General features: G+C 40.2%; 2 protein-coding genes across 3 annotated transcripts in view; one reads left to right on the top strand and one right to left on the bottom strand.

Moving 5' to 3' along the window:
• The first annotated feature begins 400 nt into the window (after nt 1-400).
• LOC107554636 (muscarinic acetylcholine receptor M4-like) lies at nt 401-17,951 on the top strand. Of its 2 annotated transcripts, none has more exons than XM_016237209.1 (2): nt 401-732; nt 13,837-17,951. In XM_016237209.1, exons 1-2 carry the CDS (start codon nt 678-680, stop codon nt 15,318-15,320), a joined length of 1,539 nt encoding a protein of 512 aa, XP_016092695.1. In that variant the 5' UTR covers nt 401-677; the 3' UTR covers nt 15,321-17,951. The 2 variants fall into 2 exon arrangements, with proteins under 2 accessions (XP_016092695.1, XP_016092696.1); XM_016237210.1 differs by lacking the exon at nt 401-732 and adding an exon at nt 12,185-12,191.
• Nucleotides 17,952-18,030: 79 nt separating this feature from the next.
• The window catches only part of LOC107554637 (midkine-B-like), an 8,688-nt gene continuing 2,464 nt past the window's right edge, over nt 18,031-24,254 (bottom strand). Inside the window, exons 2-5 of the mRNA XM_016237211.1 lie at nt 20,221-20,303; nt 19,444-19,611; nt 19,107-19,268; nt 18,031-18,573 (exon numbers count right to left, since the gene is read on the bottom strand). Coding sequence (XP_016092697.1) covers nt 18,545-18,573; nt 19,107-19,268; nt 19,444-19,611; nt 20,221-20,302 — 441 coding nt within the window. The 5' untranslated portion in view covers nt 20,303 and the 3' untranslated portion in view covers nt 18,031-18,544. The remainder of the gene's footprint in view (nt 18,574-19,106; nt 19,269-19,443; nt 19,612-20,220; nt 20,304-24,254) is intronic.

Raw genomic sequence — 24,254 nt, 5'->3', positions numbered from 1 at the left:
CGCACTTTTAATCTACATTTTGTCTTTACTGAAACGTTAGAAACCACAGTTGACCTCAAACATACTTTAAGACCCCTTAACCTTTTGTTTTGAATCTTCTGTTTTGACAAACCGCCATAATTCACACCTTGGTAGATGGTACGCCCTCCGCCTATGGTTAGCCATGTCCTGTAATGAGGTCTGACAGTCTCTAAGGTGGTTATTGCAGTAAATGCATTTATCTGTTTTAGAGTTTGCGGGAACAGACAGCGCTGGGTTCACAGGACAGGAGCTATAGGTTGATTCAGTCGAACCTGCGGACTCTCAGGTGATTGGCTGGAGCCGGAGGATGACATCATTGAAAGTCCGCTGCCTCAGCCGCGCGCTAAACTCCTGGAAAGAGATCAGAGCCGCTCGCGCAGATGGGAGCCACATCTGGCGGATTGTAAACCGACTCGATCTAGAGAAAACCATTCGCTCGAGGTGTGTTTAGGTGAGCCGCCAGTCGCGATGGAGACTTAATGAGCTTCTCTCCGATGGCGAGAGCCGCGCGCGTCAAGAGCGCATGATGTGAAAAACAACATGAGGACAGCCCTTCTAATAATCTTGAGGAAAAACTTGACGGAGTGAAGGAGGAAGGGTGGATTCTTTTTCTTTTTTTTCTTCTGGCTGGCTGAGCATTTTTAAAATCATGCAACATGAATGTAACTAACAGCACTGGAGCAGAGGGACTCGCGCCCTGGAACTTCAACGGTAAGTTGCGAGTGAAGGCGTCAAGTTTAATATGACAAGAAAGAGTTAGAAAAGAAAGGGTTTCTTATCACAACAGAAATTTACGACCAATGTGTCCATTGTGTGAGTACATACTGAGACCATGTCCAAAGTAACACATTTGTGACTGTAGTGGTGTTATTCCAACAAAAACCCAATTGTCCGGTAATGTTTTCCACGATGAATATGTTCAGGGTTTCTGTTATTGTCTAAGTAGGCTATATGCTTTTGTAGATCCATTTACACCATGTCAGTGTGAACTGGAAAAGCATATGAAATAAGAATAAATGGTACTTATAAACACCAGCAGAATGGCTAACCCTGTTTATCCTATTCACTATATACCTCAAAGTAAAGACTGGGAACAACAACAACAAAAAATGTAGTCCAAAAAAATCTTAAGAAGCATACATGTAATCAAATTATTTCAGTTCAATTTGAAATATTGAACTTAAATTATACATTACATGGTAAAATAGAATAAGATTTTGAAGTGGGGCGGTTTGAAGAAACATGGATAGGTCTGTGATTGCATTCATGCCATAATGCTTTTGTTAATTCTAGATAGAGTTAAATGAACCAATAAACCAAGGCTAGTAACTTAAACAGTTTTGGCTCTAATTTGCTCCAAACAAACAAACAAACAAAACTATGATATGCTTTTGTGGGGGAAATGGGAATATAAACATCAAACAACTTAAACATGGTTTATAAGAGTGTTTTGTGTGTGTGTGTGTGTGTGTGTGTGTGACTGTTCAGTGATTCTGTGGTGATTTTTGCAGGATGTCCTGATGCATTGGGTGAGGAAGGATTTGACAAGGGATGATTGACATTTAGGTGAGATTAGTGTTTACATGTAGATTAGTGTAGGTTTTAGGCAGAAAGGAATTTCCGGCCAATTCATCATTGGTTTCTCTCCACTCTATCTCTGCCACTCTGTTAACTGATCTATCAGGACCTGATTCTCAAGCCTCTGTGGTCTCTTTCTGTAGCTTGTGCTTTATGATTAATGCATAGTAGTAACAGCCCAATACCATTCCCCCACCACAATATATCCTTTGTATTTCCTTTGTGAAGTTTGATGCACAATCAAATTGTGAAAAAAATCCTTAAATCTCTCTCTCTCTCTCTCTCTCTCTCTCTCTCTCTCTTTCCCAGTCAATCAATATATACATATAATGTATATTTGAACATGCAATGACTTTCTGTCTGTTCCAACTGTTCTGTTCTGGTTTTAAATAGATGAAATAGATGAGAAAGGGGGAAAAGTAAACCTCAGCGACATGTATCAGTAATGCCTCTCTTTCAATGAACCATCAAATAATCCCATATGCAGCACAGAATGCACATTTATATTTTATCTAAATACTCTGTGCATTGGATTCAGTTCTCAAATTTGCCTTTAAAGCTCATAAGAAGCAGAGTGGATATAACCACAGAGCAGACACACATGCCCCCTCAGATACTTGCACAGACTCCTCTCTCCAAACTGACATTAAAACAGAAAACATGGACATTTTGGGGCACTGAACATGGGAGAAGGAAACTAAAAGAATGAGTGTCAGTCACAGTTTACTCAGAGAGCATTTTAAAAGAATACAAATCTTTCATTTCCGTTATCTCAGACCGACTCAATCACATCTCACTGCTGTGCATGACGGCGGCTCTTTGATTCTGTGACCATGATTCTCACTGTGTGAACTGGTAAAGTCTGAAGTCTCTCTCGGTGTGTCGGGTTTTCTCATTCTTCCTCTCCCTCACTCTCTCTCTCTCTCTCTCTCTCTCTCTCTTTGTCTCTGGCAGGGTGTTAACCCAGTTTCACAGTAGAAAGTGTGTCGCTATGCTGCTGTTTCACCCGGTTACACTCACACACAAACACTCTGAGAAAAGATTGAAATGCCTGGAGACACAGCCAGTTCTCTGTGGGATCTCAACAGGGAGAGAGAACACAGCTTTAACAGCTGAAGCAGCAGGATTGGCTTGTAGCTCTAAACAAAGCCCTGAGCATCCCACTACTGGTCACCAACAGTTGCATCACCTGTGACATCTCTTTAGTCGTAGTATATTTTAGTTGCATTTACATTTCAGTATAGTTATATCATTACTGTGCAGAAGACTTGAGCAGATAGTTATAACATCATGTACAGCCTCTCATGGGACATCAAAGCAGATTCTGATCCCAAATGGCGCCCTCTACTGTCAGCATACACCTAATTGCTTTGAGGGAACATACAAAGACCTCAGATTATGAAAATATGCACATAAGGACTGACAGTAATGAGATTTTTTTTATTCATTATTTTAATGGTAGATCACTACAACAAGGATTTCAACCGGTCATATCTTCTGAAACCATCACCTTTGATTGAATTAAATCTCCACACTTCATTGTGTGAGAAATCTTTTCTTTCCCCAGGTTGATTCTTGTAGATTTGGGGATCCGCTGTGACTTGGCATGCCAAGAGTTCAGATTTGGTTAATTCATGTGCTTTAATTTCTCAAGGGAGTTGACTCAAATTGCCATATCAGTGGAGTTTATTGTATCTTTCAGCACCTTGGGAGAAAAGCAATGCTGACCTTTGCACTTATCAATAATGAATACCACCTAATGCCACTGGAAGTTGTCAGACAATGACTTAGACAAATTTGTTTTCACCTACTAGAGAGGATAATGCTGATAACTGTGTGAGTTGTGGGCCGGTGTGTGTAATTAATCACCCACCTCACCATCTCTCTTATACTATCTGCCAATCAGAAACAACTAGAATATTCCACTAGTTCTTTAAACTAAATTTGTAAACAAAAATGTGTTCTCAAGCCTATAACTGATGTAAGGCAAGGCAAGGCAAGTTTATTTATATAGCACATTTCATACACAATGGTAATTCAAAGTGCTTTACATAAAAGAAAATAAAAAATAATAATCACAACAATAAAACAAGGAATTTAAAAACTTTGAAAATGATTTAAAAATTGATTTAAAAGGTTTCAAATGAATTTAAAACAGTTAGGAATAGAAAATGATTATACATAAAATACAGTGCAATCAGTTGCACTATGCTCATTCAATAAATGCACAGCTAAACAGATGAGTTTTGAGTATGCATTTAAATGTGACTTGTTTTAGCACATCTGATCTCTTCTGGAAGCTGATTCCAACTGCGGGTGGCATGATAACTAAAAGCGGACTCCCCTTGTTTTGTGTGAACCCTTGGTATTTCTAACTGACTCGATCCTAATGATCTGAGTGGTCTGTTAGGTTTATAATCAGTGAACATATCTGCTATGTATTTAGGTCCTAGGCCATTGAGTGATTTATAAACGAGTAAAAGTACTTTAAAATCAATCCTAAATATAACTGGAAGCCAGTGTAAGGACCTGAGGACTGGTGTGATATGCTCAGATTTTCTGGTTCTAGTCAGAATTCTGGCAGCAGCGTTCTGGATGAGCTGCAGCTGTCTAATGGTCTTCTTGGGAAGGCCGGTGAGGAGACCATTACAATAGTCCACCCTGCTGGTGATAAAGGCATGAACAAGTTTCTCCAAGTCTTGACTGGAAACAAAACATCTAATTCTTGCAATGTTTTTTAGATGACAGTATGCTGATTTAATTACTGCTTTGACATGACTACTGAAACTAAGGTCTGTCTCCAGAATCACACCAAGATTCCTGACTTGATTTTTAGTTGTTAGACCCCTAGTGTCAAGGTATGCATTCACCATGTAAGGATGCCGCGTCACTTGTCACGATGCTTTTGATGTTTTGCTCATCTGTGTGCTGATCAGCTTAATCAGTGCTGCTAAACTGTAGCACAGCAGGGCATTGTGCCTGATTTCGATCCAATATTCAGAGAATTAGAATTGTGTGTGTTTGTGTGTGTGGGAGAGAGAACGAGAGAGTCATCAGTTTGCCAGTGGCCAGTATGGGGGATCTTATAACGAGCACATAGCAGAATCTAAGGAGTAGTCTGATGAACAGACCACAAAGCAGCCCACACACACTCCCACTGTGATGTCTGTCCGAATCTGCAGAGGCCTGTGCGCCGTCTGTGTATTTGTCTGTGTGTCCTGGGTGCCTTGTTAACAAACTTTAACTTTTGATTGTCAAAGACGCTTTCCATTGCTAGTCCCAATGAAAATTGGAAAAATGTCCTGGAAAGACAGGCTACACTATACTACAACACTAATTAATTTTTTTTTGATGGTTATATGGAACCTTTCAGCTTTTTATTCATATGCTGACACATTGTTATAGGTGTTTATGTTAATTAATAGATATTCATGTGTGATTTTTGTTATACTGGTGGGGAAAAGTATATTTGGTAGCAGATGGCTTTATGTTTTCGAGCTGCCAGCTGGTAACTGGAGGCTTTCTGCTTTTAGTCCCAATAGAGTCATTAAAAGAGCAGCATCCGTGTGTTTGTTGGTGTGCATGCATTTGTTTGTGCAGACAAGCGTGTGTGACTACATCCATAGTCAAATCCTCTGCAGCTGAGTTGACTCCCTTCCTGTTCTCTGTCATTCAATTAAATTTAAAATTAGAAGCGTTTAGCCATTATGAACATGTAAGAGTGTGCCCGTGTGCGTGTGAAGCAGAGAAGTGTTGGAGCAACAGCTGCTGTCTTTTGCATCCCTGTGCTTAGCACAGCAGACACACCGCGGAGAGAATGACAGCTTACATAAAAAGTCTCAGTTTGTGACTCGCTTAGGAGACTCTGGAAATGTCTTTCACTGTATTTTTGACAGAGTGTCACTGCCTCACTGTACACACAGCCAAATAGCCAAAATGCTCTAGCAAAATGCTCAGAAAGAAGGTAAGAGTCTCCAATGAAAAATAACAGGCTTTTTGAAGGTACTTACACAAACATTGCTATAATGTGTGGCAGAATACCTGGTGATTCCGGTTGGTTTGTTCTCTCTTTTCTCCACACGCTCTCTCTCTCTCTGTATTTATCTTAATAATAACACATTTTAAAAGAGAGCAGTAATAATATATAATTATTATTATATTCATGTTTTACAATGTAATGTAACTGTAGTATTACATATTGGCTTTTTATTCTTTATTTCTATGGCATGTAATTATGCAGTTATGTCAGTTTTAAATATATTTAGAAGGATTTAGTGTTTGGTTTGTGTTTAAGAATTTTTGTCTGTCTAACCACATGTATTTGATAATTGCCTTGAGCAAAAGTAGTCAAACAGAGCGAATGTGCTTGAGAGAGAGGGAGAGATAAGGGTCATCAATAAGGAGTTAATGTGCAGAATGTGTCCAGAGAGAGAGATGAGTAGAGGTGAGAGCGGGTAAAAGTAGATGAATTATTATGATTATATAAGCCATGGAGCTCTCCTTCAGCCTAATGGTGTTCATTTAGAAATGAGCACTATTAATAACGTCTTGACACATCAATGACATGTCACTGCTCTCCTCTCTGGGGTCATTCTGTGGACACAGATTACCATCCTCTTGGTAACTGTAGACCGGTTAGACAGCTATTGTTTTCAAAGCTCTGTCAAGCAGGTCCCGCATCGACTCGCTTAGGACATTGAGCTGAGGAGCACAGAATGAGGCAGAGGAATACATCTGCGCGGCGTTGGCATGGGGCTGTGATCAGGCACGGAGCTGCTGCGGTGCTGAGAGCCAGCTGAGATCAGACCCCTCATATCTCACTGCTGCAGGCTGAGCACTGATCACCCTCTCTGCATCTGCATCCTGCCAACTTCAGAAACTTGCTTAATTGTGCATGCAATAATTGTTTAGCCATTTTGAGGCTGCATCATGCATTTATGGTACTAAATCATTTGGTAGGTTTGAGAGGTTGCTGCAGTTTAGTGGACGTTTGTTGTTGACCCTTTCTAGGAGCATAATGGATAACAAAATCCCAGATCGAATCCATAAATAAGCTTTCACAGCTCCTCATATAATATATTATTCTTGGACTATAACTGGATGTACATTGAGTGTCTGGTTTCACTGGCATACACAGTCAGCATCACGTATTCATAATGCAGTGAGATATGGGAATCATCGGTTAATTTGAGACTCTGTTATGGATATTCAGTTCCGCCCATCGGATGCAGACTGCAAAAAAACGGCCCAGATAGAATCAGCTGCGGTTTGGAGGAGGGTGGTGGCTTTGCTTGCCATCAATTTCAATGAAACTGCAAAGTGCTGCTTTATGCAACTCCACAATCTGTTCAAAATCTACAGATAATGGCAAGAATCTAATGTTTAGAGTGGGCTTTGCTGAGATGTTTGGCAGCATGTCGAAATGTTCCAGACTGTTATTATCTCCTGACACGAGCATCTGGTTCAAAGCTCAGCCACCCTCTCAGCACACAAATGTCACTCCATCCTCAAAGAGCTTTGACTCTCTGAATATTAACCTTCAGAAGAGGGGAAACCCCTCAAACAAAACAAACTAACATAAACAATGCAGGTTCTTTCAGGTGACGTTTCCGTGCAGCCCTGCAGCATTGAGGGGACAGTGTTTTTAAAGGTCTTCATGGATGGAAAAAAACCCAAAACCTTATACCCGACCTGTGGAAAGAAATGAATATCATTGAATGTAAAGCAAACACCAAGAAAATGCAACCATAAGAGAGAGTGATTTGTCCTGACATCGAATGTCTCATTATACATTCACTTTGAGGATGAATGTGTCTCAGACTGTTTGTGTAAACAGATTTTCATTTTTGAATGCTAAGCTTTCTACTGGTATTATTCTGTTTATGAATTCTGATTCCAACTGTGAGATATTTAATGACAAAATTGAAATTGAAAATTTTAATTGAAAAGTCAAGCTTTCAACCGAAGTGGAGCTTTTCAACTGGCCATACGTGCAGGACTTCTGTCTGTGAGTGATCAGCACACCCTGCCTCTGGTTCTGCGATGCATGTGTGTGATGTGTGCAACAGAGCATGTGCACGTGTTGTGTGTGTGGTTAGATGAGGTTCTGCTTTTCATCTTGACACATCTGCACACACTTACTGTACTGACAGTAGGACAGATGATGATCAGTATTATCATTAACAAAACTGCAATCAAAACTAAATTAACACATTTTTGTTAAGAAAAATATTTACAGTTAACAGGCTACAAATCAAATTGATGGTATATTATAAAACCTTTGCAATGCAACTGCATTACACAAGAAAATGCCTGTAGATAGTAATAACACTCAAATTTGCTAAGAAATTTTCCATTAAATGATACAAATCAGTGCAATGACTTTGGCTGCCTTAAAATACTAAAATAAAATGATAAATAATAAAATAATAAATACATTTAAATAATAAAATGTACTAACCCTGGCTCTATAGCAGCTTGACACACATAGATCTTCAGCTGTTCTGCTTCACTGGAGTGGGTTGGGGTTTGTGTACAGAGTCAAATTGTACAAGAAAGCAAAATAAAACAGTCCTGGAGAGCTTTCTCCCTCAGTTATATCAGATGAATATTCTTGATTCATATTTAATGAGGCCTGGCACTTATCTTTCCGCTCTGCTCGAATCCACAGTTGAGTAATCGCTGGTTCATATTTGATAAGGGGTAAAGAATCCTCCCCCCACACTGAATCACCTGCACCCGAGGGGGAAATACAGAACAAGACCCATACTATATCAACTTTCTAATCTCTGAAGTACCAATAGCCACCGTCTTCAAGAAGTGTGATCTGTTTTGGCATGAGCGAGGAGGAGAGAATGTGTGTCTGTTTGTCAGAAGCTTTCAAAAGGAATAGGATATGTGGTGTCTGGCCGTCAGGATTGTGGCAGCACTTTGATGCCTGCTGATGATCAGTCAGGTGGGTTTAAGAGAGAATAAAGATAAAGAGAGAGGTTTGGTCGGGGTCCTTCTTCTGGTGGGAAACTGGATTTCAGATTGAATAGTAAAAAAGATTATGTCTTCACTTATCATTAGTAGTTTGAAGCTTTGAATAATTTAGGGAGGCAGTCTTTGCAAGTCTTTAGCTGTGTTTATTCATGGTGATGGGTTGTAGTTTCTCTGGTTATCCAGAAGATGGCAACCTTCAAAATATATGACAGAAAATACTCCTCTAGAAATTAAAAAGGGCAATAGTAAAGAGTCTTTAAAACACTTAAAGATATTTGTGTTTGTTCTGATGCACTTGCTTTAGTGTATTTTGTGCATTTAGTGTCGACTTGAGTTGCTTTAAATAGGTTTTTACACAATGGATTAATACTTTCAGTATGACAACAGCTTCTTAGAAGTATACATGAAGGTGATAGATCATTCATGACCTGAAACCAAAACCTTCTCACATTTATGCATTCAATGAGTCATTTATGCATTTTTTTACTTGCCTTTTTATATGGAAGTGCAGGGTGTCCTGCACTGTCTCTCATAAAAGTTTAGCATGCAGCATGCATCATGACGAAACCTCTAGAAAAGCAGCCCACATTCTCAAATGGCATGCCAAAACCCTCAATATTTCATAAAACAAGATCCTTACTTGTATATCTATGATAAAGGAAGCAATATAAATATTCATTTTATGTTATTAATCATGAGGATTCAATCAATCTTCTTTTCACCTGAGATTGCTAACCCGATGGCTAAATGCTCTCACACTGTCAGATTTCAACAAAAAATGCGTAGATCAGTAATTAGTTGGTAACACTTTACAATAAGCTTCAATTAGTGCATTAGGTGTCATGAACTAACAATGAGCAGTCATTTTTACAACTTGTATCTAGGTTCATGTTATTTTGTAAATATACCATTAATTCATTGTTAATTATCATTATTCATTGTTTGTTCTTAATACATTGTTAATTTATACAATTAAAAAAATATATGTTGAAAAAAGTATCATACATTAATGTTTTAATGTTTTTCTAATTTTAATAAAGTGAACCTTACTGTTACCAAATATTTCATAATAAATTATAGAAAATGTCTGGTTTGTATTTAATAATAACACTGAACAAAACTCATTTTGAATACATTACATTTATTTATTTATTTATCCTTTATTTAGCCAGGAAAATCCCATTGACAGAATTGAGACTTCACAATCTCTTCTTCCAGGGAGACCTGGTCAAGACGGCAGCACATCAATCCTTTGACATAAAAACACAATACTCACACTCAGCAATTAAGCAAAATAAGATCAGGAAAAACGCTAACAAGATTCCTTTAAAGCAGTTTGCAAAAGACATTTAAAACTACTCAAGGATGGCAGTGTCTCTAGTTTAACTACAGTTTTCAGATCATTCCAAGTCCAAGGGGAATAAAAAGAGAAAGCACATTTACCAAATTCATACTTTAGGAACTTTTAAACTGAATGTACGATTGAGATCTAGTACAATAACTATTTGTATAAAGATTTAGGAGCATATATAACAGTACAGTGTTGTTTGACCCTAATGACCTAATGACTATTCTTTCGTCACGTTAGTGCCAATGTTTAGATACATTTTATACATATACATATATACTTTAACATTTAATCATTTAGAAGATGCTTTTATCTAAAGCAACTTACAAATGAGGACAACTGAAGCAATCAAACCAACAAAAGAGCAACAATATATAAGTCCTGGTTACTCTAACGCAGTACACGTAGTAAGGTTTTTTTAATTAGTAAAAAGAATAAAAAGTAGATAGAAAAGAAATAGATAGAGCTAGTGTTAGAGGGTCAAGTTTTTTTTATATAATAAAAGAAACGTAGCTAGAACACAAATCCAAGGGAAGAGTGTGTTAATAGAGAGTGTGTTAGATGGTCAAATTTGTTATAATAAAAGAAAACAAGTAGATAGAATGGAAATAGAATATAAAGTGCATATATATATATATATATATATATATATATATATATATGTGTGTGTGTGTGTGTGTGTGTGTGTGTGCGTGTGTGTGTGTATATATATATATATATATAAAAATGTTAATATTTTATTATTTAGAAATATACAATTTTATATTATTTTAATCAAAGCATTTCGTTATTTTGTAGGGATTATTCAAAGTCTGACACCTGAATTCAACATAATGCCATTACAGTACTTCACTACACCAGACTGTGATTAATACTGTTCAAGAAGAAGAAATTGTTTGAATTAATGTTTGATTCCAGAAAACTGCAAGAAAAAAAGTAAATTAGACTGCGATGTATAGGGCTGTATGTTTCATGATAACTGTAACAGCTATAAGTGATTTCTTGCCAGCTGGGACAAATGTACAATGGTGTCCCAAAGGATTTTCTTCCTTGATTTATTTCTTTCCATATGGGCACGATCAGTGGCGGACTGGGACAGTAAATCAGGCCGGGAATTTGACTCCACCCCAGGCCATGTCCTGAAGCTTCTCCAGAATGCCATTGGCCCATTCAACAAAGTCATCTGCTGCCCTCTTCACACCCTCAAAGTCCCGGGCACACTTTCTCAAGCTATCCTCTGTTCCTGTCACCAAGTGCTGTGCTGAAGCAAAATCCATGCCACTTGTTTGTAAATAATTACTAAGAGGGGTTGTCCGCTCAAAAATCCTGAGGAAAATCTCAGCTGTCAGTATGGTTTCATACTTTAGGAGAGCAGCCTTGTACCCTTGGGCCTTATTTCGGATGACAGGTTTCATGGTCACATCCTTTTCAAATTTTTCCATAGTGATGACCAGATCTGTGTAAAGTGCATGGTCAGGCTTTGCAAACCTTTCAAATACTTTCCTCAAGGCCTCATCTTTAGCCCACCAGAGTGTTTCACCGATTACACCAAGACTTCTGTGATTTTGCAGCAACTTGCTGCGTCTGTGGCCAGGGCTTTTCTCCTTTTTATACGTTCCCTCTCTGCTCCTCCTTTGCGTTTACGCTCCATTTTTTGCACAATTTTCTATGATAAAGCCTGCCTCTGGATATAGCCAATTAGGCAGTGCTTCGCTGATGTTGGGTCATGTGGTGGTGTCATTTTCACTCCGCGATCGCCTGATTCGTAGATTCATAAGTCCGTCAATTAATTCGCAGTTGCATACCAGCCTATTGCACGTCAGCCTGATCGACTGCACAGCGGCAGCCGGCAGGCCAGAATGACCATCAGGCCACCGGGAAATGTCCCGGTGCTCCCGATGGCCAGTCCGCCCCTGGGCATGATTACAAAAGTCACGGAGAACTGGGACTCTTCCTTTTAATATAAACAGCATATTTATATTTCAAGATGCAAATGAATGCTCTGCAGTAGTATGCATCATAATGAATGCTGTTTCCCCACTGCTTATATTTTTATCAGTCTATGATTAGTTTCAGTGATTGCATCCACACATTCTTAAATCTTTATTTTTGTCAAGTCAAGTCACCTTTATTTATATAGCGCTTTATACAATACAGGTTGTGTCAAAGCAGCTTTAAGGCTTGTTCAGGGCGTTCAGGTAGCGCTCAAGCACACAACGGTCTTGCCGAGCACACACTGATACCTAACGACGAAGAGGAAGTAAGTAGACCAAGAAGATGCATCGAGGCAAGATGAATGTAGAGCTGCTGGTCTCATTGGTGTCTGAACACAAAGGGCTTTATGACAAACCCGACAGCGACTACAAAAATCTCAATAAGAGGGAGTTGTTATGGAGAGGAATTGCAGATCAAATAGGATTCGATGTGTACCGGGGTATTTCTGTTTTTCATTAAGCGCTATCTAATGTCAGGGAGTGAATTTGCACGTTCACTCGGCAATCACCTGCGAAAATCGCTTGGGTATGAACACAAAAGACGCGTCGAAAAACGTCGACGATAAGCGCGCGCGATAATCGTCCCGGTGTGTACGAGGCTTTACAGTGTTAAACAGAAAAAAGTTTGTCAATAATGCAGGAGGACAATAACAAAGTCAATTTTTTCAGTTAAAGTCAGTTCATTGATGATTCAGGTGTGTCTTCATCCAGTTCAGCTCTCTTCCAATCAAGTGTCTGTGCAATCAAGCTGACAGTATTGCCAGAAACTAAGCGTCATTTATTATTTTTGTTAGGGATGCACCGATTGCAATTTTCTTGGCTGATTCCGATTTCCGATTTGTTTGTCAGTGTGATCTGCCGATACCGATTTTTGCCGATTTTCTTTTTAAGAACTATAATTGACAGCCTATACAAACAAAAATATACTTTTCTTCAACACAAAGTTTTATTTTCATAAAAAAAGTAAAAAGTCAGTAATAAAATAAGAACAAATACAAAAATTGCAAACAACAGCACAAATAAATGCAATAGAATAAAGAGAGCTATGAAACTTCTTTCAGAAAAAGTTTTTCAGGTTAATTAAGTTTTTATTCAGGTAAGAAATACTACAGAAATTAAAGTGATCAAATGTAAAATAACACATCCAGTGTTATTTTACATTTGATTACTTTAATTTCCGTAGTCTTCATTGTAAAAATTAAATACAGATTAATGCTTACCATTAAAGTTATAAAACGCATGGAGTCAAGAGCAGAAAGTGATTTTCTTTGTCTTTTGTTCTTTGATTAACATGACAGACAGCAGCAGGAATATTGGACTGCGGTCCCTTTAAGAGTTTATCCACGGACCCAATATACTGTTACACAACATGCGTTCTCTTTCTCAACTATTTAACGTTCCGAAACTGACTGTGTTTAACTGGATACTCGCCAAGATGGGCATTTTGACATAATTTTTTATGTATTTGAACGTTTTAGCGCAGTTAGTCACTCATTTTGGTATTTGTGGCTCACAAGCTGTTTGAGACTGAACGCGGATTGTGCGCTCCACTAATATAGATCAGTGGTGGTGCACGTGCGCTTGGTATAAGCGTGAAACTTGCGGGAATGACTAAAATAATGTGCAATACAAGCACTATTTAACTGGAGCAAATGAGACGTGTGTGAGAGAGAAGGGGTTGTCGGAGAGAAGAGAGCGAGAATGCGTGGCTGACGTTATTGCCTGTGCCACTGCCCGCTGGTAACAAAACGGATTGGCTCAGAATCTGAAAGAAGTGAGACTGATCGGCCAGTCACCGATCCGGGCCGATCATGAGGAAAATCAGCCGATTCCGATCCCTGGCCGATCGATCGGTGCATCTCTAATTTTTGTCATTTATAACATTGTCTGTGTGTTGTGTGTGTATTTCAGGCTCATTGAGCAACGAATCCAGTGATGCCAACTTCACTTGTGACAGCAGCAGCACCAATGGCTTGTGTGCAGCGGTTGAGGCGGACGGTGACAGCCCGCACAAAACGGTGGAGATGGTCTTCATTGCACTGGTTACAGGATCCCTCAGTTTTGTCACCGTTGTGGGCAACATCCTCGTCATGCTCTCAATCAAGGTCAATCGACACCTACAGACCGTCAACAACTACTTCCTCTTCAGCCTGGCCTGTGCAGATCTCATCATCGGTGTGTTCTCCATGAACCTTTACACCGTTTACATCATCAAGGGCTACTGGCCACTTGGCCCTGTTGTGTGTGACCTGTGGCTCGCACTGGATTATGTGGTCAGCAACGCTTCAGTCATGAACCTGTTAATCATCAGCTTCGACCGATACTTCTGTGTGACCAAACCCCTGAGTTATCCCACACGCAGAACCACCAAGATGGCCGGCCTCATGATCGCCTCCGCCTGGATCCTGTCATTCATCCTGTGGGCTCCCGCTATCCTGTTCTGGCAGTTCATTGTCGGAGCACGAACCGTAGCACCTGGTGAATGTTACATCCAGTTCCTTTCCAACCCCGCTGTCACGTTTGGCACGGCCATCGCTGCCTTCTACCTGCCAGTGGTCATCATGACGGTGCTTTATGTGCACATCTCTCTGGCCAGCCGCAGCCGTGTGTCCAAGCAGAACCCTGAGGAAAAGGAGAAGAAAGGCCAGAAATCTAGTGGTCTGCTCAAGAGTCACATCTTGAAGCAGAACAACAACAACCAGTCTCCTCCTAAACCTAGCCTGGATACCTGTTCTACGGTGGACACCATGAAGAATGGCAAACTAGACGAGTCTGTGGTGTCCGCTAAAGCGGACTCCTGCGTGCAGCCGGAGGAGAAGGAGAGCTCGAACGACTCCAGCACAGCCAGCATAGCGCCTAAAGAGCTTAAAGAACGAGCGAAAAGTGAGGCGACTTCAGAGGCCGGCTTGACACCCGTGCCCACTGCCGTACCTAAACTCAACCCTCAATCCAAATGGTCCAAGATCAAGATAGTCACCAAACAAGCGGGAGACGAATGTATCACAGCCATCGAGATCGTCCCACCAAACAGTACCGGCGAGAAGCGCTCCATCCCTGTGAACCGTCCCCGCACAGTGGCACGCAAGTTTGCCAGCATCGCCCGCAGCCAGGTGAAGAGGAAAAGGCAGATGGCAGCACGAGAGAAGAAAGTGACAAAGACAATCTTTGCCATCCTGCTGGCCTTCATTATCACATGGACGCCATACAATGTGATGGTTTTAATCAGCACGTTCTGCCAGTCGTGCGTTCCAGACACAGTCTGGGCCATTGGCTACTGGCTCTGCTACGTCAACAGTACCATCAACCCCGCTTGCTATGCACTCTGTAACGCCACCTTCAAAAAGACCTTCAAAAACCTGCTCATGTGCCAGTATAAGAACATTGGCACCAGATGAACTAAGGGAAGAAGCAGCCAGCGATGATGGAGATATGATATGGAAGGTACAAAGGCTGTGCCGGTACTGTGCAGTACGTTGTGAGGCTTCATAGTCCCATAATGCTGAAACAGTGTGTCATAACCAAACGTTCATGTATTAAGGAATCAGTGTTTACAATAGGATGATGGAGCAATGTACAAGAGACTGAATCACTGAAGAAAACAAGCTGAGGTCATGAAACAAATGACTTTTCCAGTAATCTGATCATTGCTCTACTGCTAAGACCACTGGAATTTTTGCACTAGAGTAATGTGAAGATCAAGACAATAACAATGCTTTAGAGAGGCCAATGGCTCATTTTTCCAAACGTGAAGAGACAGAATATCAGCAAATACAAACCAAAAGAGACTTGGTGAATAATAGGATTTTATTGACTCATTTATATTCCCAGTATAGCACAAATGATATTGATCAAGTCCTCTTGGTTAGTATTAACACTGTTTCTAAATCAGACTTCTGTGACAGGATGCACATTCGTCATACAGAGGTGAAGAAGATGTGACTGGAGAACATACCACAGCCAAAACCCATAACATATGGAAAAGCTTCCTGTTTGACTGTCCCTGAAAGCATGATGCTCCCAAGTGAAATTCAGTTTCCTACACCTGCACCTTCCACTTTCCAAATGAAGGAAGTCACAGATGGCAGCTGCTTGCTGACCACAACAGCTGTGTATTCCATTACATTCATAGGGACAAATTCAGGGCCTGTGGTTCAGCCTGGGAGAAGTTAGTCGTCATTATCCTCTTAGCTTGATCCTCTTGAGGTTCTGGAATAGGTCAAAATTGAAAAGGATCTCCTCAATGGATTAGGATAGGCATTATAGACTTTAAATGGGATGAGACACTCTATACTGAGCTGAGAAATGTCACTGTAAGAGTTTGATCGTACAGAGGTGTGTAAATATGTTTAGTTATGATGAATATATGCTCTTGAAAGTATTATTTCTTCCCTGCATTTAATGTATGGATGTTTGTGTTCCTCTTGTGTTTGGTTGGTGATCTTCATGTGATTTTACAGATTAAATATTAATTGTATTGTTGTCTGTATGCAAAACTGTTGAAACCATTTATAATTTGTGATATACTTGGAAAAAAATAGGAGATGACTAGTACATTTATTTAACCTGTTTATAAGATGTTCAATTTCAAGCATTTCATTTAAAATCGGGGCACAAAGGACTGTCCGTAAATTTGAGAAATGGAAAATTGGTTTTATTTCCCCGTTAAACACAATGTTGATTTAGTAGATTTTCACTTCATGATATTGTTTTCTCATGGTGCAATATAGTTTTGCCTAGTTTATATTTAAATACACAGTTTGTAACTGATGAAACAGCAGCATGTAAACCAGCAGGAATGATCTCCCACAGTGGTCAGAATTAGCACAGAGGAAGAAATGTGTTGATGTTTTAGGGCTCATGATGTTACATTATTAACAAGCTGCCAGTTTCAGCAATTACAGACTTTAAAGCATTAAACCAAAGAGGTCATGGCGCGCCGGTCTGTTATTAGGCCTGGTCTGGAAGAGAGATTATTCAGTCATTAGCATCATTTTAAGATGCAGAAACTTGCCTCTTTAACGTCTTGGGTTTGGTTTCATGTTTCTACCTCATAATCAAATTTCCATTCATAGCATCTGTATCTCCAAACCAGCTCTGAATCTCTTTATAATGAGTGGTAAAGACAGACTAAGTGACTAGTATGCCATTGAAAAAGAATTTAAAACCAGATTTCCATTTTTCTGAATGTTTTAAACTTGCCAGTTGCTTTGGTCTTCTTCTGATACATGGACTGTATGTTGAAGTAGGCTGTTCACTGCATATCTTAGTCATTCAAATACATGCTTTTATAAAAGCATCCCCAACTGTGCTGCAACTCTAAGAAGACTTCACATTGGAATATCAGTATCTCTAAGAGAGTTATGAAACTGTAACTCCTTTTGTAACTATACTAAAGAAATTCAATCATGCAATCCGATCAGTTACTAAATATTGTCTTCTGCAATTCTGAAAATTCTATTAGATGACCAATACAGCAAAATGACTTTATGCTCTCTTTCCTTTGGTCACTTCAAATGTTTATAAAATGTAAATTGTATAGGAATTAATAAAGACATCCCCCATTTAACTGTACCAGCTGAAGGGCAAAGTCAATGATTATTACCCCCAGTGAAGCTGATGGAATGAACACTGTATTTGTTGACTTATCTACCACTGCCCTTAAAGAGCCAGTGTACATAAGAGTGTGTGGTTCTTTTTCTATTGCATAAAGCTTAATAAAGCTCTTAAGCGCACTGACCAGGAGGAGAGACAGATGCTTATTCTTTGCATATTCATGAACACACATATTGGTTTGCATAATGAGAAATTTGGAGGGCTTAGTTGTCTTTAATAATGAACTGTCATCACTCATTTACCTTTAGTTAACACTACACACAACACTCAGTAACAAAATTTTACTGTCTTAAATGCTTATAAAACAGGTTTGCACAAGAGGGAACAGTCTCTTCTCCATGCAGTTTAATGCTCATAACCCTCTGTCACCCTTGGATCTGTTAGTAACAGTCAAGTCAAAAGGAAAAGTAACAGTATTGGCGTATTTTTGCTTTTACATAAACTACACCTTTTATAGAAAAAGGGAACTCGTTTATTTCAAACAACACTCAGTTTTATATTTTAGAATACAAAAAAAGAGAAGGGTAACTTATCCAATCACTACTTGTATACCCCACTAGTAATATAATCCTGTAAATTACATAATTTTACAAAACCAAATTTGAATTAAAACAGTAATAATATAGACGTGTCTGATTGAGTTCTATTGATTGTTGTCCTTTAGCGAATGAGAGGCCTGAGGCTTACATGGCTGATAGATAGTAGAGAGAGAGAGCAAGTGCGAGAGATCTGTGCTGGAGGGAAACATCAGAGGAATGGGTCAATGACAGGGCACCACACGCTAAACAACGGCATTTTATTCTCCCCTCCCTCTCACACATGAAACAGTCATGTAAAATGTCAAATACTCAGCTGTTACTCTGTCATAGTCTTCTAAAGCTATGTGTTTGTGGCTGTAGTGCGAGTCCCGCTCATGCTGAAGAACACTGAGTAGAGATATAAAAGGCCGTGTTTGGATGACGGATGATCACAGGGTGATTACTGCTGCTCTGGATCTCTTGCTCTTTTAGTTCGCTTTCCCCTTGCCTTTCTTTCCTGTGGAGAGATTGACACAAAATCTCATTATTCAGATCCAGCGGTAAACCCGAACCTCTTGACGACGCCTCCCCGTCTCACGCTGGTTAGCAAATGCATATGCTCTTTTAAAATAATGCAACCGTATTATTGCTGGAATCCATATTCAGATAAGCATATTAACCACAAACATACGATTTGAAAGGACTGACTTAGAAATCGGTCTCTTATGTATGAGCAGAGATTCATTATTGAGTTCAGAATCCCACTCAAGACACCCACCATGGCCAACAGGCCAAGATTACACAACCAGAGCAGATTACACGCGTTACTGTTTCCATTCAGCCAAACCAAACCCAACAACTGCATACAACACCTGTTGAACCAAGTGTGTTTGAGGAAGATTTTATAAAAAAAAAAAACTAGTCATAATTATTTATTATTAGTTGAATGTTATTTTTAATACTAACATTTGAACATAACATGCACAAAACGATCGAGCAGAGGCCTTCCGTCATTGAATGTCAGTTTTGGGTTTAGTGTTGAGGATGTACCTTTGGGTTTGTTTTTGACCTTGGTGGTGCAGGGTTTGGACACAGAGATGGTTTGCTGGCAGTCGACGCTGAAGAGAGCCTTTACCAGAGTGCCGGTGCAGCTCTTTGTGCTTGTGGCTGCGTCACACTCGCCCCAGTTACTAAACTTATACTTGCAGTCGGCTGCATGAAATGAGTTACAATATACTATGTAAGATAATATGAAATGTACAGAAAAAAGCAGAAATACACAGCAGCACAAAAACACTAAATATAAAAGATGCCAAAAATAAAAGCGATAGCTAAATATAATAAGAAATGATGAGAAGATTTCAGCTGATTTATCAGTTTCACTCACCCCCAAAGTTTTTCTTCCAGTTGCAGGGCACTCGGCATTTGACTTTCTTGGTCTGCTCATTGCAGGTGCCTTCCCTTGTGCCTGCGCCACAGTCCCCATTATTGGCCACACAACTGCCATAACGCCACTCCGCACAGTCCGAACCACCCTTACCTCCTTTATTCTTCTCTGTCTCATGACACACGGGCAGCAGCATTACTTTATGTACATAAACTCATGCAAAACTGCCCAGACAATACACTAACACTACACGACTTTTATAATCAGAATAGGTTTTAAAACACTAGGCATCACACTGGTCAACTTTGTAAATGGTTACAGGAAAAAAAAATGGGAATTATACAGTAACAACTGTAACAAGTCGTTCCTAAGACAGCAAACATGCGCCCCTCTTTTATAGAAGTATGACAAATGAAAGCAATAAATATGCATTCTAAAATATCATGCTTGAATAACAAATAAAAATAACATGTTTGAAATCCTTTGGCTGGATGAAATCACAGTCTGATGCTAAAAATTGGAGCCTGTGCCCATCATAAACTATGCCATTTTCTATAAAATGCCCAAAATTTGCAGAGTGGCTCAGATTTTCAGCAACTAGCACTGACTTGTCCAGCCTGCAAACTGGGGCAAAATCTGTCCAAAAAGTAGTGTATTCCAGCCTTAAGATTCAAAGCAAGACATCACAGGATATAATTCTATATGAGAGCTGAAATAATGGAAGAAAGGAAAGAGGGGAGAGATGTGAGAATATTGGAAGAGACCAATATTTTATACCTTTCTTGTTTTTCCCAGCCTCTGTGGTCACGATCATTAAGGCCACTAGCACCACGATGATGGTGGAGAACAGACCACGCATTCTGAAAAACACAGAATAATCAGCTGTTGCAGAGCAAAACTGCAGTTTTCAGTTTCTGTCATAAGTACTGTTATCAAAGGGCAGGACAGTAATCGAGCCATCTATGCTGAGGCGTTACTTTGCCCTTTTAGTATTTCAAATTCCCAATTAAAGATGAATGGCTGGAGCTGATAAGGATGATCATTCAGAATGATTAATTAGAGCTTCATTGACAACGGACTGGCATTAAAATGTCGTAGACTTGGCTCGTGCAAACACAAAAGGTCATAATGTTGAAGGACTGCATGGTTCTCTGCTATCACTGCCACCAGATTATAATGTAACAACAGCACTTAAATAAACACATCACACAGAAGTATGATGTAACAGCTACTGCAACGGGAGAATACATAGTGATTTTCTTGGGATTATGATAATGACGTTCTTGGCACCGAAAGCACCGCCACTGTACTTGCTTGTTGCGGTGAATCATCAAACATAAACATCCAAAATGACACTCACAAACACACAAGAACATTCGCAACCCTGACTAACATCCACTCACACTCAAAAGAAAGAGAGTTGACGTGTGTCTTTGAATGTGTCCGTCGGTCCTGCTGGTATCCGCTCCAGAGACTCACAGTCCTCACATCTGTGTTTTCTCTCTGTCTCTCCTCAGCTGTGTACACACGGTGTACATTATCAAATGTGTGTATTAAAACACCACTCTTTTGCTCTTCTGCTTCTCAACATGTCAGCATTCAAAACTGAAAAAACACGAAGACCCCACAGCACTGACAACGGTGGGACGTTTGTTTCCACTAACACCACAAATGGTAGGTAAAAAGCAACTGAAGTGTGTTTTCCCCAATAAAAGAGCTTTTTCAATCTCACATTTGACTGGATCATCTCAAATGAGGGTTTCGCCATGTACACAGATCTGCTTATATGGTATGTGTTTTGTGTTTGTGACTCTGGCTGCGTGAGTGTGCTCTTTATCCTCTGCTTGTGATCTCCATGGCAATGATTCGCCCGCGTGCTGTGAGATAATAGGAGCATACTGTCTGAAGAGAATGGAATCATCGCCGCGGGATGCCATTCTTCCTGAACGCTCCATGGATATGAAGGCAAAAGGACTGAAGCAGCAGCTCACACAGAGACGTACACTCACATATGGACCCACACAGATTACAGAACTCACATTCACACATCAGCCAGCTTCCTACAGACACATTTACTAACAACTCAGCACCATTGTCAGTGTGGGAGTGACTTTTTTGTCAATAACACGACATCCTGGTTCAGAGTTCTGTTAGCAGGAAAAGCAATTAACGGTAACAAAAGCTGTTCTCCTGTTGAAAGAGAGGATGGTCTCTGTAAGACGCAAGACTCAAAGCAGCCAGAATTAGCTGGACTGATGAAAAGCAGCATTGTACTGTCTTTGAGGATAATTAAGCATCTATTATGTCCAAACAAGCCTCTCGAATTCTGAATGTATCACTTTCTATTTAATGCAGTCGGTGTGTCCGTCCATCCACTCAATCACATTGGCCGTTTTGCTCTGGAGGGTCCATCAGATCATGTTTTCTACCTTCCCCCCTTCCCTATTAATATAATAGGCCTAATATTACCACCCAAGCAAACAAAAATATTTCTTAATCAGTGGAAACGTTACAGTGTTTTCTATCGCAGTAAGCGCTTGCTTTCAGTCAATAAAAATCGAATGTAGGTTCTTAATTTGTTTGAGAATTCAAACAAATTGCATTTCATTCCATTAATAGGCGCGGCCAGTGGCCACATAACCACTTCGGGAGTGCATTATTTCTCTAATAATTTTAAAGGCCTGGAGTCACAATCACACATCAATTGTTCAGATGATTTGTTTCAAGACATTTGACATGTTTCCGTCCTGAAATCTCGTGGGTGTTGAACTAGCTAATTTTTTACACACCTCATCCCAAACCTTTCGTTGCAAATTCCAAAACGTAATTTTAGAGCTAATAACAGAGGCTTGAGCCATTGATATGCAGCAGGCTAACGCAGTTATTAATGCAGTCTAATGCGGTTATTAGAGAGAGAGAGCGAAAGAGAGAGGGAGAGATTAAGCGCGTGTGAATACATGCGTCTGTGCATCTCTCAGCAGTATTCGGCAGCAGCATCTACTAATAGAGAATCTTTAAGTTGAACTGCTTCAAGAACCTCGCTACTGAGAAATGTCATGTAGCTTTTCAGCTGCGAAACTCTTTTATTGATAAATTCGTGGGGCAGTCACAGCGCTGATGACAAGTTTCTGTCCGCGTCTCCACGTGTGTGTGCGAGTGCGTGTCTATGTGTGTGCGTGAGAGAGAGCGGGAGAAAAAAAGCGTGATTTACGTACATAAAAAAAGCTGAAGACATGGAAATAGTTTGTCATTTTTACTCTATTGTTTGTTATATTTATTTGCTCAATGTTTTCTGGGGTTTTGTTTCTCTTACTGTTGTAGATATCCCATAGTATAACAAAAATATTATATATATCTTCATTGTGTTTGGGCCCCCCCCTGGACGAGCAAGTATAGGCACGTGCCTAGAATGCCTATGCGTAAATCCGGCCCTGCCTGCTTGTGGTTGAGTGAAATATTCTGGACTCTCAGCCATAACTTCCAACTCAAACTCCTGTCCCAGCACAAATGCCGTCCCTCATCACTCAGGCGCCAGACCTTTATAGGTCACTATAAGCAGAGGCAGTAAAAATGCTTTCTACCTCTGTTTTTTACCCTCCATCTTTCACTCTCAGACACGAAATGCTTTTCTAAAGCCGTTTATAAAATATTCTGTTGACCCAGTAAATCCTGCAACTCCCTCCAAACAGTAATTAAGTGTCAGCTGCTCAGCGGAGCGTGACTAACCTCTCTCAGAAAAACACAAATCTTGAGCACCCCAACCCCCATTTTCCTGGCCTAAATATGTCTTCACCCTCTCCGGGTCCAAAAAATTCCCCCTCCTCACCTTTTTTTCTCTGACCTTTCTCCAAAATCTCTCATTAGGCAGTCTTCTTTGTGTGATATGTGTGTGTATGTGTATGAATGATGGGGGTGGGGGGTGTTCCAGACATCCTAACAAGGCTGTTCTGACCCGCTTGGTCCACACACACATCTCATACACTATGAGGGTAGAAAGCCCTTTAAAAGCCCCAATCCTCTCACAGAAGCACACACTCTTTGAGGGCTTTACTCACTCATCATACGCCATGGGGCTTCCATTATCACAAGTGCAGAGGAATGCAGGACCGCTGGACACACACGGTTTCTCATCTCTCCCCTCCTCTGGTCATCTCTCCTCCCCTCATATCTTTTCAGAGCGTTCCAGCACCCAGTGTTCGAGTGTGCGAGTCCCTCGCCGCGCAACCAGCTGGACTTCAAACTCATTTCCATAGCAGAGAAAACAACACAAAGCTCTGACCCACTTCACTCATAGTCAGACATATGGCAAAGTTTCACGCTTATCAGTGCCACTTTTCAACAGATTTGGAGTCTTTCCTTTCAACAGCCTTAAATTCTATTACGAGCACTGCGTTTTTCTGTAAAAGTCTGAAGCAAAGCAGGCCCTTAAGGCTGAGCTGGTACTGAGCGGTAGTCTTCAGACAGTGCAGAGAGAGTTCAAGTCAGCACTGGCTTTATCAGTCATCTAAACCGCAGAGAGACAGACTGACAGACAGACACGGGGGAGGAGAGAGACGTCTGGAGACAGTATTTAAACCAAAAACAGCTGTTTAAGTTCACCTCAGCACAAGATTTACTCAAACACAGGTTTGAGGCTAACAGTCATAAATCATTGTGAGTCTCCCATCATTCTTTCTGATGGGTGTGTGCAGCTGGGTGATGTCCGCACGCACACACACACACACACACACACACACAAAGGTTGTGTGTGTAGAGCTGTAAAACGTAAGGGGGTAAGTGTTTCACCACATATTTTCGGAGAGAAACTGTGA

Source organism: Sinocyclocheilus grahami, unplaced genomic scaffold, assembly GCF_001515645.1.
Source record: "Sinocyclocheilus grahami isolate Dianchi unplaced genomic scaffold, SAMN03320097.WGS_v1.1 scaffold508.1, whole genome shotgun sequence".
Classification (NCBI taxonomy): Eukaryota; Metazoa; Chordata; class Actinopteri; order Cypriniformes; family Cyprinidae; genus Sinocyclocheilus; species Sinocyclocheilus grahami.
Note: the sequence above shows the minus strand (reverse complement) of the source record. Positions and strands in the feature narration are given on the sequence as shown.